General features: G+C 38.6%; 1 protein-coding gene across 3 annotated transcripts in view; it reads right to left on the bottom strand.

Annotated features, from left to right (window-relative positions):
- Positions 1-18,430, bottom strand: part of MAPRE2 (microtubule associated protein RP/EB family member 2) — a 160,075-nt gene that overhangs the window by 28,609 nt on the left and 113,036 nt on the right. For all 3 annotated transcript variants that reach the window (XM_011222881.3, XM_034643298.1, XM_002917594.4), the window contains 2 exons: positions 9,867-10,012; positions 6,412-6,625 (listed from right to left, as the gene is read on the bottom strand). In XM_011222881.3, coding sequence (XP_011221183.1) covers positions 6,412-6,625; positions 9,867-10,012 — 360 coding nt within the window. The remainder of the gene's footprint in view (positions 1-6,411; positions 6,626-9,866; positions 10,013-18,430) is intronic.

The following is an 18,430-nucleotide window of genomic DNA, read 5'->3' as shown; positions in this document are numbered from 1 at the left end:
AGCCATAAAAAAACAACAAAATCCTACCATTTGCAACAACATGGGTGGACCTTGAAGGCATTATGCTAAGTGAAATAAACCAGACAGAAAGACAAAGACTGTATGATCTCACATGCGGACTCTCTAAAACCAACCAACCAACCAACCAACCAAACTCAGAAAAAGAGATTGCACTTGGGGTTACCAGAAGCAGAGAGCAGGGGGAGGTGAATGGCAAGAAGGTGGCCAAAAGGTAAAACTTCCAGTTGTAAGATAATTAAGTACTAGGGATGTAATGCACAACATGGTGACTACAGTGAACACTGATGTACGATCTATAGTACAAGAGAGTAGGTCCTAAGAGTTCTATAGTACAAGAGAGTAGGTCCTAAGAGTTCTCACCACAAGGAGAGATTTTTGTTTTCTTTTTATTGTATCTATATGAGAAGATGGATGTTGGCTGAACCTACTGTGGTAATCATTTCACAATACATATAAAATCAAGCCATCATGCTGTACTCCTTAAACTCATACAGTGATATATNGAATGTAGTCAAGAGAGTAGGTCCTAAGAGTTCTCACCACAAGGAGAGATTTTTGTTTTCTTTTTATTGTATCTATATGAGAAGATGGATGTTGGCTGAACCTACTGTGGTAATCATTTCACAATACATATAAAATCAAGCCATCATGCTGTACTCCTTAAACTCATACAGTGATATATGTCAATTCTTTCACAATAATACTGGAAAAAAATAATAATCATTAGAAAATCCAGAAGACAACAGGAAAAGAGAAACAGGGGCGCCTGGATGGCTCAGTCAGTTAAGGATCTGATTCATGATCTCAGTTCAGGTCTTGATCTCAGGGTCATGAGTTCAAGGCCTGTGTCAGGCTCCACGCTGGGCATGGAGCCTACTTAAAAAAAAAAAAAAAGGGAAAAGAAACAGAAAAAACAGAAGGGACAAGCAGAAAACAAATGACAATATGGTAGACCTAAATCCAGCCAAATCAAGAATTACATTAAATTGTAATGGACTGGATACTGCAATGTCCAGAGACTATGAGAATGAATAAAAATGCAAGACCCAATTATATGCTTTTTAGAAGAGGTACACTTCAAATATAAAGTCAAAGATAGGTAGAGATTTAACTTATCATGGGGAAAGATACACCATGCAAACAGTAAGCATAAGAAAGGTGGAATGGCTGTTTAATATCAGATAAAATAGACTTCAAGACTAAGAGTTTCAACAAAGATCAAAAGGGACACCTCATAAAATATAAAGGTCAATTCACTAGAAATGACTTAATCATAAATATGCATGCACCTAATAACAGAGTCCTACATACAGGAGACAAAAATTGAGAGAACTGAAGAAAGACAATACCGCAATCAACGTAACACCCTCTTCACAGCAATTGTTGGAACTAGACAAAAACAAAAATCAGTAAAAACATAGAGGACCTGAGTAACACTACCCACTGCCTTGCTCTAACTGGTATTTCTTTAACACTATGCAACCGACAACTGCAGAATACACGTGGTGCGCTTTTCAAGTGCACGTGGTGCTAAGAGACACCATATTCTGGGCCATAAAATCAAGATCAGAACAAGGACAAAATCACTATAAACTGCTACATTTCACTGCCTCTCCTAAAAACACAAAACAGAACAAACTTTTTGGGAAAGTAAAAACAACTCTTCTTTCCCCAAAAAAGGTGACAGGCAATGCTTACTTAGATTTACAGGTAGTCAACAAATAAACCAATAAACCTGGTCACCTTGTTAAGATCCTATAAACAGCCTTAGAGAACCCTAATTATAGATAACTGAGAGAGTATTCACATATTCATAGTTTTGGAAAAATACTGTTAGGATTTCTTTGTAATCACAGTTAGGGATTTAAGCATGATTGCTCAAATCCTTTATTCCATTATACTTCTTAGGTTGCTCAAATCCTTTATTCCATTTTACTTCTTAGGTTGCTTCCTTTTGGAAACCATCTAATATTTCTATTGATCTCATTCTAAGGCTGGAACACTCAAGTCCCTAAGGAAAAGAGAAAGCACAGACTCAATTTCCATAGCAACTCTAAATCCATCACACTATATTTGTATATGAGAATTTGATTTAAATACATTAATATATGTGAACTTGCAATGTGTCTACGCTTTGGTTGCTATAGGAACCGCAACTTCACATTTCCTTTTAAGTTTAGTAAGTGCTCCCCCTTAACAACTGAACCCCCCCACCCTGACGGCTACCTTGAGTTGCAGATAAGGCTCGCTGCAATAAACTTACACATCATGACTCACAATGAGAGATGCACTTGACAGAGCTCTATCATCATGAAAATATCTATTTTAACACGTGCTCTCGTTGGTAGATCAAAAGCAGTTCAAGATGCGATTCTTGAGAACGTAGATAGAACAGCTTGTCAAGCAGCCGTTCCGCCGTACGTGGCAGCCTCTGCCTCTGCCAACCTTGTCACAGTGCAGGTAAGTTACCCAACTACGCGCAGACACCAATGTGCTCTGTGGCTTCTCTGAAGCTGCAGAAGGATATTCTGTGTCTGTCCTGAAATGGCAGAAACATCTAGCACGTTCTCACAACAGCAGAAAGCACCGAGTGTGTGGAGTGTACCTATTTCACACAAAAGCAAAGCACCCACGGAGCATGGCTATGGAAGTCTGTATGATGAACACATTTTTTTTTTTTTTTTTGGTCCATTTGGTGAGTACTTAATTATCAACAGGCGGATGATCCATTCCGTGATCACATTTCCACTCTAACGTGGGCCTTTTGCCACACGCCGCTCTGGAGCTTCTCCTTATTGCTCTTAATGTATTACAGTCAAGACATGAAAGTTAATTTTAATATTAGCCTAAGGAAATATTTGGGGAGAAGGAAATCCACGGCAAAAATCAATCAAGTATTCCAAAGCAAAAACGAAAAAATAAAGATCTCCTGCTTTCCACTATACCAGCCATAGCTTGTTTCCATGAATGCAGATGGCTGAGAAATCACAAGGCTCAGAGGCGGAACGGAAATTACTGCTGCACGTTACGGACGTGGCATCACTGTCCGATAACTGTGATCTACATGTGAGAATTCCCAGAGAGCTGACCCTCACCGCAGCAGCAAGCACGCGGACAAAATTGGACTTGTATATAAGGAGGATGGCCCCGAAGGGTTTCAGGCCAGAAGCAGGGAGGCCACTTTAGAATGTAAGTCATTCATGGGGGAGATGAGTATTAACAGAAAATTGAACAGGATCTTAAGAATTCGAAGGGAACTCTGAGTGTATCAGTTAGTACATGCTGGTGTCCTACTGACCCTGAGGGACACGGAGAGGCAGGGAGCTATTTATAATAAAGTATTTGGGCTGCTGGGCTGTTTAGCAAGCTTTCTGAAGTTTTTTGGCTCTTTCTTTACTGATGCTTATACTTTCTATTGCTATCAGTGTACTCCTTGCCCTAATAAGTTATGTGCTGAGAAACCATATCCCCGTGTTTGTGACAATTATACATTTTATAATACAGATTTTACAACACCTAGTCTGACTCTTGGAAGACATTTTGGCTTACATTTTCTTGGCTGTATTCCCACGAGTTGGACACTTGACTTCAAGAAAAATGAGGTCTCACTGTATTTATAGGAGCCTTTCACCTATTACAGCTTTTAAAACAATGTTCTATATGTGATGTATTCCTGGCTATAATTTTTTCCACAGTATAGTTTTTCCATCCCACAATGTCCAAGAGACAGAACCTATTTTATTAAAAAGGGTATGACTGGTTTGACTTTTGAAAATATCCTTTCTCCCTGATTAAGACCAATGAGGTGCACATGGTCAAGGGATTAGGAACACGAGTCTTAAGAACTATACTGCCTTCTGGAACATTAAAAACCCTATTTATTACCTGTTGACTTCAATGTGTTTCCTGAGCTTTGTCACCTGAGAGGTTAAGGTCTGGAAAAAATATATTTCTGTTTCAGGTTCATGGACATTCTACCAAAATAGCATGCGTTTCTCTGCGGCTTCTATGAAAGACCAGTGGGGGAACTGCTAGAAAACAAGGCCAAGGCAGCACCATGGGCAGTGGTGCTGGGGGAGCAGGAGCAGTGGTGCCAGTCCAAGGACACGTTGTGACTGTGGAACACACATAAACTTCTGAGGCCTAATTTCACTACTAAAAACTTGGGGGAAAAAACTTGGCAGCTGAGTTTTAAGATGAAACTGTCCATCATTAAGAGCTCTAGAAAAAGACCCTAAGATGCGAAATGCCAGGTACCCTGAGTCGCCCCTCCCACCCACGCCCTCCTACTCCATCTGCCCACCAATCTCCCACATGACTCTTCTTCTCTGCCCCCATCTACTGCACTGATCGAGGTTTCTGACCAAACTTGAAGGCCAATTTGAACTGCCATAAATTTTTGTTCCCCAGACTCCTTCTGGCATTTTACCCAACCTCTCCCCAGCACTTGTTAAAATAAAAATAAAATTCCCCTTCCTCTCTAAGTTTGTACCAGCACCCTTGACCTCATTTTCTCCCTCCAGCTTAAGGGTCCTGCTCCACATATTTTCCCTCCTTTTTCCTATCAACAACTATTTCTTCTCCGTGGACCTTTCTCTCATCTTACAAACTTGCTCACTGTGCCTTGTCCTAAAAGCAAACGAAAACACATGAAGGACAACAGCATGCTCCTTCCAATCTCACTTCTTGAGGCTGTCAGCTTTTCCCCACAACGATTCAACTTTTTTCCTGATGAAATTGGTGAAGGTGGAATCTACTCTTACTGCATGACTTTACCATTCGCAAGGTCGTGCCTTCGTCCGGTCTCTGGAATCTAGATTTTATGCGCCCAGCATCTTACGGACCAGTTCTCTCGAGGAATACTCCTCACCTCCTGGGAGCCCGGTATCTTTGGCCTCTTTTCAGGCTACATCCTATTTGATCTCTCCATGATTAATATTCAGCACTGCTGGTGATCCCTCTTTCTCGAAATTTCCTACTGTTCATTCTCTGATGCTGAGTTTTCCTAGTTTTTTCCCCTGATGTTCATGTCTTTTTCTCAGCTTCCTCTTTTCCCTCTGGCTCCTTCAATGTATGTATGTATGTATGTATTGCCAGAGATCTGTGCTTAGCTTAGTTTATTTTATATAAACTCGTTCAAACTATGGCTCCAAAGCTGGATTTTTTATACTATTTTAATCCCCTTCCTCCAATTCCTCTACCCACTCTGGGTCCCATCATTCCACTGAGTGACCCTTAACTTGAGAAATCCAATGTGCTCTTCCAGTCCTCATTCTTCTTGACTCCTCCATACACTGAGATATTCTGTTCCCTTCCTTCTGCTTCCTTGACATGTCATCCCTTCATTTCCTTTACTCTTTCTGGCATCTTCCCTGCTCTTGTGCAAACCCTTCCTTTTCTGCCCAAACATGAAATGTTAGAGTTCCTCAAGCCAGTTTCTCTCCCCTTCCCACTGAGGGCTCACGTCCAGCCTCAGTGACATGGATCTATGGAAGCCTCACAGAGGGACCCCTCTAGCCTCTACAATACGCCTGTATTGTTCAGTATTAGTATTCGTCTAGCCACCTCTTATTCATTCTGATTGGAGGGTGGGCATAAATAAGGAATTTGTATTATTTACAAAATTAATGTTACCGATTTAACAAGCGTGAACACTGGTTTTTAGGATGGAACAAGTAGTTTCTGAGGATTTCACCGCTTAACCGTCCAGTACCGCAACCTGTGTACTAATGACCTCAGGTGTACAAGTACACCCTCCTGCTCGATCAAGTCTCTTTTTATGGAAGGATGTTTATATTTTTGAAAGGTTTTATTCACAAAACTTTCAAAGGTTTTTTTTAAAAGTTCTAGGTATTCATTCCCAATGACTTCACTTTTGAACCAAGCTGGATAAAATGAGGTCTTGCTGAATATTTTCACATAAAAATTGGCACTGGCTGTACAGGAGATAAGATGCATATTTCATAACTTTCCTTTGCAAGATTATAGATTATTCATATTTAAAAGTATAAATTGATTCATGCTCTGGTTTGCAGAGCCAGCAATTAAGCAGTAAAAATATTCCAGTTGAAATCTAAACAGACTTGATATTTTTCAGAAAAACATACCAAGAAAATGAAATCGATCCCTGGAGTATTATCCTAACGCACAGCTTGAATGATAAAAAGTGACTAACTCTGCCTTTTTACTAGTTTAAATCATGAACATTAGACTTATTACAGATAAGGCACTGCTGGGAAGATAATGTGGTCAAATAGACAACAATAAAAATCACCCAGAGGCATAAAGAGACTGACTGCTGGGAAGAATCAACCAAACACAGGAGAGCACAGGTGAACCGGAGCCATCTCCCAAAAGGAAAGCAACTGTCGGATCTCACTGTTCTGGTACCTGCGGTGGGGGAGTTTGCGTGGTGGGACTTCTTCGGCAGGTTGAAGATCTGTTCGCCGGGGTCGGGGGGAGGGATTGCGTCTTGCCCTTGCCGTGCTTCTACTGGATCATACTCCTTCCCGTCGTAGTTGGCATCATAGAATTTCTTAAACCACTGAATGAAATCCAGGTTGTCTTGGAAACGCCCTTTCACCAGCTTCTCCACTGGGATCACCTGCAATATAAAATCACCAGGAGGCATGACCCCATCTGTGCAAATTTAACACAACCAAAGGGTTCCTTGTAACTATTTCCTACGCGTCCACAATTACAGACTACTGGTCTCCCCACAGCTTCTTGGCTGGCTATATTCTAGAATTCACTTTTCCCCCCACTGTATTAAAGTGAAACTAAAATGCTGTAGGTGTTCGTTGGAATTATTTTGTGCTCCTGAACAGATGAGACAGAACAAGGAATGCCCTTAGCTGTCAAGAGGGGCTGATCCTCTTCACAATGCATGGAATTACTCAAGCATCTCCCTGCAAAAATGGGCCTGGGATATTGCTGTTTCAAGACTGATGGATTTTCCCAATTTCTTTCTAACACTTGCTCTGGTGGTGGTGGAATGAACTCCTGTAAGGATAATAGCTACCAAAGAGTGTAAATAAGACTCAAATCAACGCAAACATACATTTATCTGGTGGTTCGTATGAAGCAAAAAAAACTTCCCTGTTTGTTGTTGTTTTGTTTTTACACGGTAAATACAAAGATTCAAGCATTAAGAACAACTGCCTGTGGGGCCCCTGGGTGGCTCAGGTGGTTAAGCATCCGACTCCTAATTTTGGCTCAGATCATGATCTCAGGGTCGTGAGATGGGCTGCACAGGAGCACAGCTAACGTGCCAGGGGAGAACAGAGGGACAGAAATGGGGTCTGATTAGGGGAGTCACTGAGAGCATTCTGCACTATATTCACCTCAACTTCTGAGACAGATTTCTACTGGCAACCTAGACAGCCAACAGGCACTCCCTTTAGAGGTCATACAGGAACGTTCAGAATTATGACAGGAAGAAACGTGGGGTGACTGAATAGCTTTACTTCAGCGGGCAGCTATTTTTGAAGGAAAATGGAAAAAAAAGAACATAGTTATGCAAATATGCCATTACCAGGTTCCGACTTCCTTATTTCTGAGTGGGAATCCCAGCTGAATGTAGGCCACGAGAGCTACAAAGCTGGGGAGTGAGTCCAATCACAGGTACACAATTCAGACACAAACCCAGGTTCAAAGTACACAGCTTCACTGTGCGATAATATGAACAGAAGCCATATAATTTCAGCAAGGCTTTGTCACCTCAGGAGCTGGATACCACTGATATCCTAAAATGGATCATCAGGACCATTTAAAAACAGAGAATGACCTCAAATATCAACAACCACTTGAAGGAAAGAACAACTGAAGCATTTTAGGTCACCCATTAAACTAAATCATTAGCAATGAATTTTTTAAAAATGTTTTGATGAAGCTAAAACTGAAAAGAACTCAAGTACAGACCAAAATAAAGAGAAACAAACTTTGGAAGGGGACCACATTTTTTGTGAAGACTCTTCAGTGAGGGAGACTTGGGTGTGGAACTCTCTCTCCTACCAAACTTCAGTGAAGTTCGCCCACACTGAAGAATTCTTTCCACACATGCACTTAATAGTTGACTTTTTAGTGTGCTAAATATTTTCTTGTTTTCTGGTTTACAGCTTTTGTTTATGCCAATAATGATTTTTAAGTGCCTTCTTAGGGAATAAGGCCCTTTAATTAACATTGCTACTATATTTTGTTTTCTGCCAGCTGTGAACATTTAGAACCAGTTTTAGATAATGGTACCACCTTAACTGCTCCAAGCAGGCACTTACTTCTGTTGACTTAATTTCACATTCCCTACCAAAACGGAAGTTCTGGGGGCATAAGTTCAAAATCTGGGGTGACAAGCACCTGCTGTTACGCTCTGACAAACATGCACAGGGACCACTGCCTCTCCAAGAACCCTTGAGTGGAATCATAGCATATTAAGCTGGAGAGGCCAACAAAGGTGATCAAGGTCAATCTCCCTGCACCAGAATTTTATCTTCAACGTTCTTAACAATGGCTCATCCACTCTCTCTGTATACGCTTCCACAGAGATCTAGAGCTCCGTAATTTGTTGCATAGCTATTTATGAGTTTTTCTTTTTGATCTAGAAGCATGTCTAGAGAAAGGATATAGAAATGTATAGAGAAGTAATACTGTTGATAAGTAAGGAGAACCTATGTAGCTCTGGTTTCCAATACATATGGAAGGAGCTAATCGGACATTAACCACAGCAAAGGACAAAGTTAAAAAGACTCCAAAAGGTTGAGCTGTTAGAGGTAGGTCTTTAGAAATAAAAATTCTGAGAAAACAAGCAGCCAAGATTTTAACAGTTTGATAAGAATGCTTTGATTTAGAAAGATATCAATTTCATTAACAATATGTACAGTTTAGGGGCGCCTGGGTGGCTCAGTCGTTAAGCGTCTGCCTTCGCTGGGAGTCTGCTTCTTCCTCTCCCACTCCCCCTGCTTGTGTTCCCCCTCTCGCTGGCTGTCTCTTTCGGTCAAATAAATAAATAAAATCTTAAAAAAAATATGTACAGTTTAGCAAACTTTTCTCTTTTCCTTTAACTTGTCTCTTGTAACATTATTAAAATTTTTCATTTCCATGGCCTAGTTACTGCTACTATTGATGCCAAGAAAAGTTTTTTTTTTCTTTTTTCTCTTTCCCCTTATTCAAAATTCCTTTCTTCCCAAACCTGTTCCCTCTAAGAACTATATCCAAGATAAGGAATACGGATTAAATATGTATTTGCATAACAGGAAGCATGCAGAGACTGAGTGGACTTCAGCAACAGTCCTTTAATGGGACTGCAGTCTACTTCATTTGTACCACGCTAGAACAAAATTATAACATTCAAAGGGGGGAAAGGGGCAGTTTATGGACACTGAGTGAGAACTTGTATACACTATGCTGGACAGGGTGACATGCATTCTCTCACTCTGACTTCATAACCACAGGGAAAGAGGTTTTAGTCCCACTTTATTGATGGGTAACTAAAAGAATTCAAGCAACTTGCTCAAATCTTGGACACGGGATACAAACAGCTGCCATTTTCACTGTAACCACAGAGCATCTGGCAAACATAAAAATATTTCATCTCCAACACAGTAACAACATTTTAACCTTTGTAATTACTGTTAGGGTTTTTAATCTAATGGCGTAAGTTTAGAGACTTCCTTAAACGAAAAGCCTCCCTCAATATGGGAAGTGAGGGTTGATGCTTTATGCTAGGCACAGACCCCAAACTACTTTGACAATATCAAGATATATGCCATTGATATATCTTTGGATTTTTGCACAAAAACAATTTTAAGGAAAGACCATGCATTTTATGGAGGTGTAAATTAGTTTCCTACCTTATCGACATTCATTCGCTTAAACGATGCTTGCAGAAGTTTAAAATTGTGAATATACTCATGCTCCAGCTTTGCTTGAAATTTTACTTTCTTCAAACTAATGCAGCCTGGAAAAAGCATGTCCATGAACTGGCAATAGGCAGCTCCTGGAAAGAGAGGAGAAAAATGCTGATGTAAGTCTGACTGTAGCCAGGTTGACTGAGGATTGCTAGGCTGGAAGGAGGCCCCCAGCTGTGTGTTCCTCTCAATGTACGTAAACCTCCCTCATTCACTCAGGAGGAGGAGGGAAAGGGACGATGCCTCCGGGCAGCTCCTGCCACTCTCCCCATTCCTAACCACTGTGGTATTGACACTGTGTTCACTAGAGCATGCCCAGATTTCATGAACAGTGAATAGAAATACTTTAATGCCAAGGAAATCAGGGTAAGAATAACTCTTCTTAGCTTCGATCAGAAAAAAAGAAACATTTTTTTCTTCCATCTAGATGCTACCTGCCCCAAGTCTTCAAACTATATAGATGCAAGAGAAAAACAAAGTTTAAACACAAGAAAACTGCTAACTTCTCATGCAATGTGTAGCTCAAAAAAATACACATGCAAATACAAATATACCCAAGCTGTTTTGTGTCCACCTTGCAAACTGACTTAGGTGAGACTGGCTAACTAAACCATCTAATGCCAAAACCAGTTGTACACCAATTTAATTCCAGGCCAGGGCAATGGGGTCCTATATTAACATGAAGGATGAAGACATGGGGACTCTGAAACTTACAGAAGTTGAGAGTCATGCTGTTTATGACTGAGGAATAAAAATAATAGAAATGCTCAATGAGTCCCCTGAGGAAATGGTTCTAGAAAAAAGGATCAGTAAGTCTTTCATATATATATACATATATATATATATATATGAAGAACTCTTACATCATGACAATTTCCTCTAGAAAATCCCAGCAAGATCACGTTTAGTGATTCATATCTTCTTAATAGTTAAGGCTACAGGCACTTAGAAAAGAAATTCAAAGCCAGAATGATTATTTTTCTTTTACAAGGAGGAAAAGCAATCGAGCAGCAAGAATGGGAATAAGCTGCCATTTCGGTGTTCTCTTTTCTTCTCCAGATCTCTTGGTCTGTTTCTATAATGTGCCAATGATGGCCTTTCTGGAACGTGAAAGGCTCCCTCATCCTCTGGTATCAAGGTTTCTATTAGAAGCTCTTCATTCCATTCGGGAGATTCACCTTTACACTGGAAGAAGCCAACTCATCCCTTAGGGCACAGAGGTTGAGCATCCTTTATTGAGATAGGAACCTGAGATCGAACAAGATGCCAGGGATCTAAGGGCTGCCTCGACAGGAAATGCTGAGGCAGCTCATTGCTCGGAGGTGAGAGTATGAAGTAATGAAATACAGACCACAGTAAATATCACCTCCAGAATTGTTACATCTGTGAGGTTTCCCCTTAGATGGAAATACCCTGAGCACAAACTAGTATATTCCTACTCAAGCAGATGGGCTCTCTTAAAAACAAAATAAGACAAAAAACACTAGAGAAGGTGAGAGAAACATCATGATCTTGGGGGGCATTCTTATAGTCCTAATTCAATTATTCAGGTTTTTCTTTTGAAGTGCCCCCACATGGAGCAAATTCCAATAGCCATCTGAACATTATTCTTACAAGAGATGGGGTGTCTACACATAACTGTCTCATTACCCACTTTTTGAAGAGTTATTCTTACTTCTGTAGGGTTTAGCATAAAATGTACTTGTAAAGAACCAGATACCTATATTCTTACAAACCAACCAACTCACTCACTTCCCAAATTTAAAACGTAGTAACAGCTTTTGAAAAGAAAAACAAAACTGAAATTGGGGAGAAAAAGGAAAAATTTCTAGTTTGCCTAAAGAGAACCACTGTTAATGTGCTGGTATATACCATTATTTTTTTTTATTTTTTTATTTTTTTTAAATCTAACAGACTGATTCCATTCTGGGTCATTTAACGGTCTCTACTGACATTTTTAATGGCTGTCTCATTTTTATATCATGCTAAGCAACTTCCCCAAACCAAGATTAGATAAATATCCACATATATTTTCTTCAAGTATTTTATGGTCTCAAGTTTCACATTTACATTTTAAATTCATGTAGAATTTATTTTGGTCCATGACATAAAGGATGGCTCTAATTTTAGTTACTCCAAATGTTAGTGGGAATCTGTCATTTTTGGCTCCCAACATTTGGGTACCTTCCTGTCTGGGTTGATGCTAAGTGCCTTGCCTCCTACCACAGTACCGATGGTGAGCAGATATCCTCTTCCCCATTCCCAGTAGGAAAGATGCAGGCCTGTGTCCTGGGCTCTGCCCGAGTCTCAGAGTCTTAACAGGGACAGAAATACACAGAGACTATTAGAACTTAGTCATGGTGGCACTGGTGGGATCTAGAGCCCTGCAGAGTCCTGTGACAGCAACACAGTGGCATCCTAGGCCAGCGGAACAAGGGAGGCTTTGTTCCCAGCTTCTGGCTTGATTTCCTATTGACTGAGCTACCAAATATTCTTCCTGTAAATTTGTCTCTGCCTAAGCCTGCCAGGATTATTTTTTGCTATTTTCAACGGCAAATGCCAACTGTTAAAGTCAGCTAGGTGCTGAACGTCACCATTTCATGAATAATCTATATTTTTCCCACTGAGGAAAAGCCCTATCTTTACTATATATTGCTTTCCTAATACATGCATTTAGGTCTCTCTCTAAAGAGACCTCTTAAATTTGTTTTGGTCCGTCCCAGTGGTTAAGTTCATACTCTGTTAATCAAATACTATAATATATATTATTATCTGTAGAATAATTTCCCTTCTTTCTCAAAAGTTTATCATGCATTTATTCTATTTTTATATTTGTCATTCATGGCATATAGAAAATAGATTTACTTTAAAAAAATCAGTCATTTACTAAGTAGTAGCTCTATTGAGATATAACTCACATATCAAAGTTCAACCTTTCAAAGTACAGCTGACCCTTGAATAACATGGGCACTAGGGGCACTGACCTTCCCACACAGTTGAAAATCTGCATGTAACTTTTGACTTCCAAAAAACTAAACTACCAATAGCTTACTGTTGACTAGAAGGCTTACCGATAACAGTCAACCCGTTTTGTATGTTTATATATCTTCTCTCCAAATATTGTATTCTTATAATAAAACAAGCTAGAGAAAATAAGAAAATCACAAGAGAAACTACATTTATGATACTGTACTGATCTTTAAAAAAGCCACATATAAATGGAAATGTGAAGTTCAAACCCACATTGTTCAAGGGTCAATTGTATACAATTCTGTGGTGTTGAAGGTATTCACAGAATTGTGCAACCATCACTACTATCTAATTCCAGAAGGTTTTCATTATCACCAAAATAAGCTTCATACCCATTAGCAGCCACTCTCTCCCCTTCCCTCCCCCCTTGATCCTGGTAACCAACTATAATCTATTTTCTGTCCCTACGGATCTGCCTATTCTGGACATTTCATATAAATAAATCATAATGTATTTGGCCTTTGTGTCTGGTTTAACTTAGCAAAATCTTTTCAAGGTTCATTCGTGTTGTGGTGTGTATCAGAACTTTATATTCCTTTCTACGGCTTAATTATATTCTATTGTGTGCATATACCACATTTTATTGATTTACTCATCAGTTGATAAATGTCTGGGTTTTCACTTTTGGGCTATTATAAGCAATGCTACTATGAACTCTTACATACAACATCTTGCGTGGACTTAAGTTTTCAATTCTCTTGGAATATGGCACATCTCTATGCTTAACATCTGAGGAACTGTCAAACTGTTTTCTATTTTACATGCCCACCAGCAATGTATGAGGATTCCAGTTGCTCCACATCTTCACCAATCATAATAATCTTTTTGATTCTAGTCATCTTCGTTGGGGTAAATTTTGATTTGATTTCCCTAAAGACTAATAATGTTAAACATCTTTTTTCATATGCTTTTTAGCCATTTATGGATCTTCTTTGGAGAAATGTTTATGCAAATGCTTTGCCCATTTTTAAAGTGGGTTATTTTTCCTTTTAATGGTGAAAAGATTTTTTCTACATTTTAGGGACAAGTCTCTTATCAGGTATCTGATTTGCAAATACTTCCCCCTGTTCTGTGGATTGTTTTTTACTTTCCTGATAGCATCTTATGAAGCACACAAGATTTTACTTTTTTTTTTTTTTAAAGATTTTATTTATATATTAGAGAGAGAGACAGAGACAGCAAGCGGGGTAGAAGGACAGGAAGAGAGAGAATTCCTAGCAGACTCCTCGCTGAGCACGGAGCCCGACATGGGGCTCAATCCCACACTCCCGAGATCATGACCCAAAGCGAAATCAAGAGCTGGATGCCTAACCGACTGAGCCACCCAGGCACACAACACACATTTTTACTTTCAATGAAGCACAATTTTTTTTTTTTAGTCACTTGGGCTTTTGTCATTTCTAACAAACCACTGCCCAATCCAAGATCATAATGATTTACACCTACATTTTCTTCTAAAAGTTGTATAGTTTTAGTTCATACATTTAGGTCAATGATCCATTTTGAATTATTTCTCGTATATACAGGTGTAATGTTCGGGTCTAACTTCGTAATTTCGCATGTGACTATTCAGTTGTCCTGGCACCATTTGTTGAAAAGACTATAATTTCCATCCAGTGGTCTTGGCACTCTTGTTGAAAATCAATTAGCTATCAATGCATGGGTCTATTTCTGGGCTCTCAATTCTGTTTATATATCTATCCTTATGCAGTATTAGTCTTGATTACTATAGCTTTGTAGTCATTTCTGAAATCAAAAGCAGAAGTCCTCTAACTTTGCTTTTCCTTTCCAAACAGGTATTCTGGTTTCCTTGCATTTCCATATTAGTTTCAGGATCAGCTTATCAATTTCTGTAAGAAGGCAGCTAAGATTTTGATAGGGATTGGACTGAATCTAGAGATTTGGAAAATACTGCCATCTTAACAATACTCTTCTAATCCATGAACATGGGATGTCTTTCTACTTAATTTCTTTCAATGATGTTTTCCAGTTTTCGGTATATAAGCCTTCTACTTTTAAATTTTTATTTTTTAAAATGCTGTTGTAAGTGGAATTGTATTCTTAATTCTGTTTTTGGATTGCTCATTGTTAATATACAGAAATACAATTGATTTTTGGGTATTGATCTTGTATATCCTGCAACCTTGCTTAACTTATTTTCAGTTATAATAGTTTCTTGTTGGTGCTTAGGATTTTTTTCACATACAAGATCACAACAGCCATAAACAGAGAATTTTACTTTCTTTCTAAACTGAATGCTAATTTTTCTTGCCCAATTGCCGTGGTTTGAACCTTTAATACAATTTTGAAAAAAGTACTGGCAGTGAAAATCCTTGTCGACAGTCTTATGAGGGAAGCATCCAGCTCTTCACCACTAAGTATGACGTTAGTTCCAAGTTTCTCATAGATAGCATTACCAGATTGAGGAAGTTCCCTTCTATTTGTCCTTTAGTATCTTTTAAAATAAAAGAGTGTTGAATTTTGTCAGATGCCTTTTCTGCATCTATTATCACATGGCTTTTGTCCTTTATCCTATTAAAGGTTCTACATTGGTTTCTTTAATCCCATTTGATCCAACCTTGCATTAATCTCATTTGATCATGGCACATAATCCTCTTTATATGTTTCCAGATTCATTTTGCTAGTACTTTGTTCAGAAATTGTGTCTATTTATAAGAGATATTGGTCTGTAGTTTTCTTGTCATATCTTCAGTTTGGGTTGATACTGGCCCTCACAGAATAAGTTGGATTCTCCTCTTATGCTTTAAAAAGATTTGTGAAGTGTTGGTGTTAATTTTTTTTTTTTTTAACCTTTGGTAGAATTCACAGTTGAAGGCATCTGGGCTCTGGCTTTTCTGGGGTTCTTTAAAAATTACTAATTCTCTCTCTTATTATATAGGTCTATTAAGAATTTCTATTTTAAGTTTTAGTTGTTATGTCTTTCCTAGGTGTTTATCCATTTTATCTAGGCTATCTGGTTTTTTAAACATTCATTTTCTTTTTTTTTTTTTTTAAAGATTTTATTTATTTATTCGACAGAGATAGAGACAGCGTGAGAGAGGGAACACAAGCAGGGGGAATGGGAGAGGAAGAGGCAGGCTCATAGCAGAAGAGCCTGATGTGGGGCTCGATCCCATAACATCGGGATCACGCCCTGAGCCGAAGGCAGACGCTTAACCGCTGTGCCACGGAGGCGCCCCTAAACATTCATTTTCTAACACATGAGTTCTAATAAATTCACAGTTGTTTCTCTTCAGTTTCCTAGGGACAAATAATACAAAATGATACCTTTTTTGTAAAAATATTTTTACATGTGTATATATGTTTATATATACACTTTTGTTCTTTAATGAGAAAATCTCCTGTTCTTCCTTTAAGTCTGTTATTGGCCACTAATTTGATACTATGGAAATATTTTTCTGAGTTTTACCAACAGCTGTATCAGGAAGGATCCCGAGTTTTACCAACTACCTCTTCAGCAACCATGGAGACAATAAAAATGTTTTCTCCTTTGATCTATTAACTGATCACATTCTAGATTTCCTAAAGTTGAATCATCTTTGCATTCCTGGTGTAAGTCCCACGTGGGGATGTTTACTAAGCTTTCATTACAGTGCTGGTTTAGATTCACACATACTTTATGATTTTTGCACCTATACTCATGAGACTGTCTGCAACTTTGTGTGCTTTTGTCCTGTTTATGATTCTTTTATGTTTAAAAGATATGTTGGGAACATTTTACTGTTTTTTAGGGTCTAAAATCTTGTGCACTAAAGAAAAAAATTTTTTTAATTAGATTGCCAATGGCACAGTTTACTACCTGTATACTCTCAGCTTTTCCCACCTCTATGCTTTCAGAACCCCATAAGCATCAAACAAGTAGAGTCATTTTTATCCAATAGTCAATGTAGACAGAGTAGATCATATTAGCATCTCCAGTAAATGGTACATTATATGATCATTTAAGGTATTCTATCATAGGTCATATTTTCTAGAGTCAAAGGAATCTGAAAATTTTAAAGAAATAGCTTAATTTTGGGAACTATGCTTAAGATTTGTTGTGACTGCCCCTGGGTATGTGCATCTGGGTATTTTCAATTCCAGTTTCCCAAATCTCTAGTGCCCAAGAGACATCATGAAAAGAATACCTTGAAATTAATTGTTGCTACTAAGAACAGGGTCAAGAGTTCCTATTGGGAGCAGGAAACTATAACCATGGCATAACTGGAACAAGGCTGTTGTATTCCTGTATCTATCAAAGGTGAACCCTCCAGCTGTGCTCTACCTCACATCTCCTCTCACCTTCTCACTGAAGTCATGACTCCAACTACCCTTAGTCTCTCTTGCAGTGTCAATTTCTTCATGCTCTACTACCGTTTGACTTTATCTGAAGTGACTCTCCATCATGTCATCTTGTTTTAGGTCTATTTTATTAATTCTTATACTGGTCTGTGGTTTCCCTTCCCCTCACTGCAATATGAGTTTCAGGAGAGCTTACACTTTATCTGTCTAGCTTCCTTCTGTATACAAGCCTTTACTACAGTACTTGGCATGGGATGGCCTTTAATATCTGGTCAACAAATCAAGGTTTACAGGTTGTAGCAGTTGAGCCCCAACAAGGGCTGGTTGATAGTAAACTTCTAATGTTACCCAAGTCCCAAATAAGAATACCAGAAGCATTGCTATATATTTTAAGAATTGATAGTGTAAAAATTAACAAGCAATCTAAACTAAGAACCACCCTGATTTGCAGACAGGTGAAAGATAAGCCTCAAAAAGCTAAATACAATACACTGGTAAAAGCAATCCAAATTGTAGGATTGCTTATTAACAAGATTATGATGGGCCATGCTCTGAGGCCATGGACTCAAGGTACTCTGCAGTCATGAAGGTCAACAAGTTTTGAAAATGATCAGGAAATAGAAAAAAGGAAAGTATTCTTTATAGAGCACCATGCTATGCCTGTACCTACAGCTGTAAGAATGGTTTCAGTTGTTATACATCAGAAGTGACATAATGGAGCTAAAAAGTTTGGGGATAGGATCCAAAATGACTAGGTGAGGCTTTGTATGAAGGCAGAACTCAAAAATAAATTCTGATACTCAAAAGATTCAAGAATATAGGAGTTAAGTCTATGGAATCATGCAAAGCATGAGAAGGCAATCTCATTTCTACTAGATTCCAGGATTTGACATTACATTAATATCAGGATAAACTGACATTTTTAAACGGAAATGTCCAGATAACAAAAAAGGAAATATTAATTTATAGATCATGCCAAGAAATAAGAAATGAAAATACCCACATTTATGTAAGATCTGTTAAAGCTTTCGTGTCTATTTTTAACATTCAGAACCTCACTGGGATATTTTCATCACCATCACCCTATTTTACAGATTTGGGAACAAAGTTCAGAAAGTCATCCAGCTAATAAAAATAACAAGTGGAATTTATACTCTGATCTGAACTTCAATTTC

The sequence above is a fragment of the Ailuropoda melanoleuca genome, chromosome 14 (assembly GCF_002007445.2).
Source record: "Ailuropoda melanoleuca isolate Jingjing chromosome 14, ASM200744v2, whole genome shotgun sequence".
In the NCBI taxonomy this organism is placed as follows: domain Eukaryota; kingdom Metazoa; phylum Chordata; class Mammalia; order Carnivora; family Ursidae; genus Ailuropoda; species Ailuropoda melanoleuca.
Note: the sequence above shows the minus strand (reverse complement) of the source record. Positions and strands in the feature narration are given on the sequence as shown.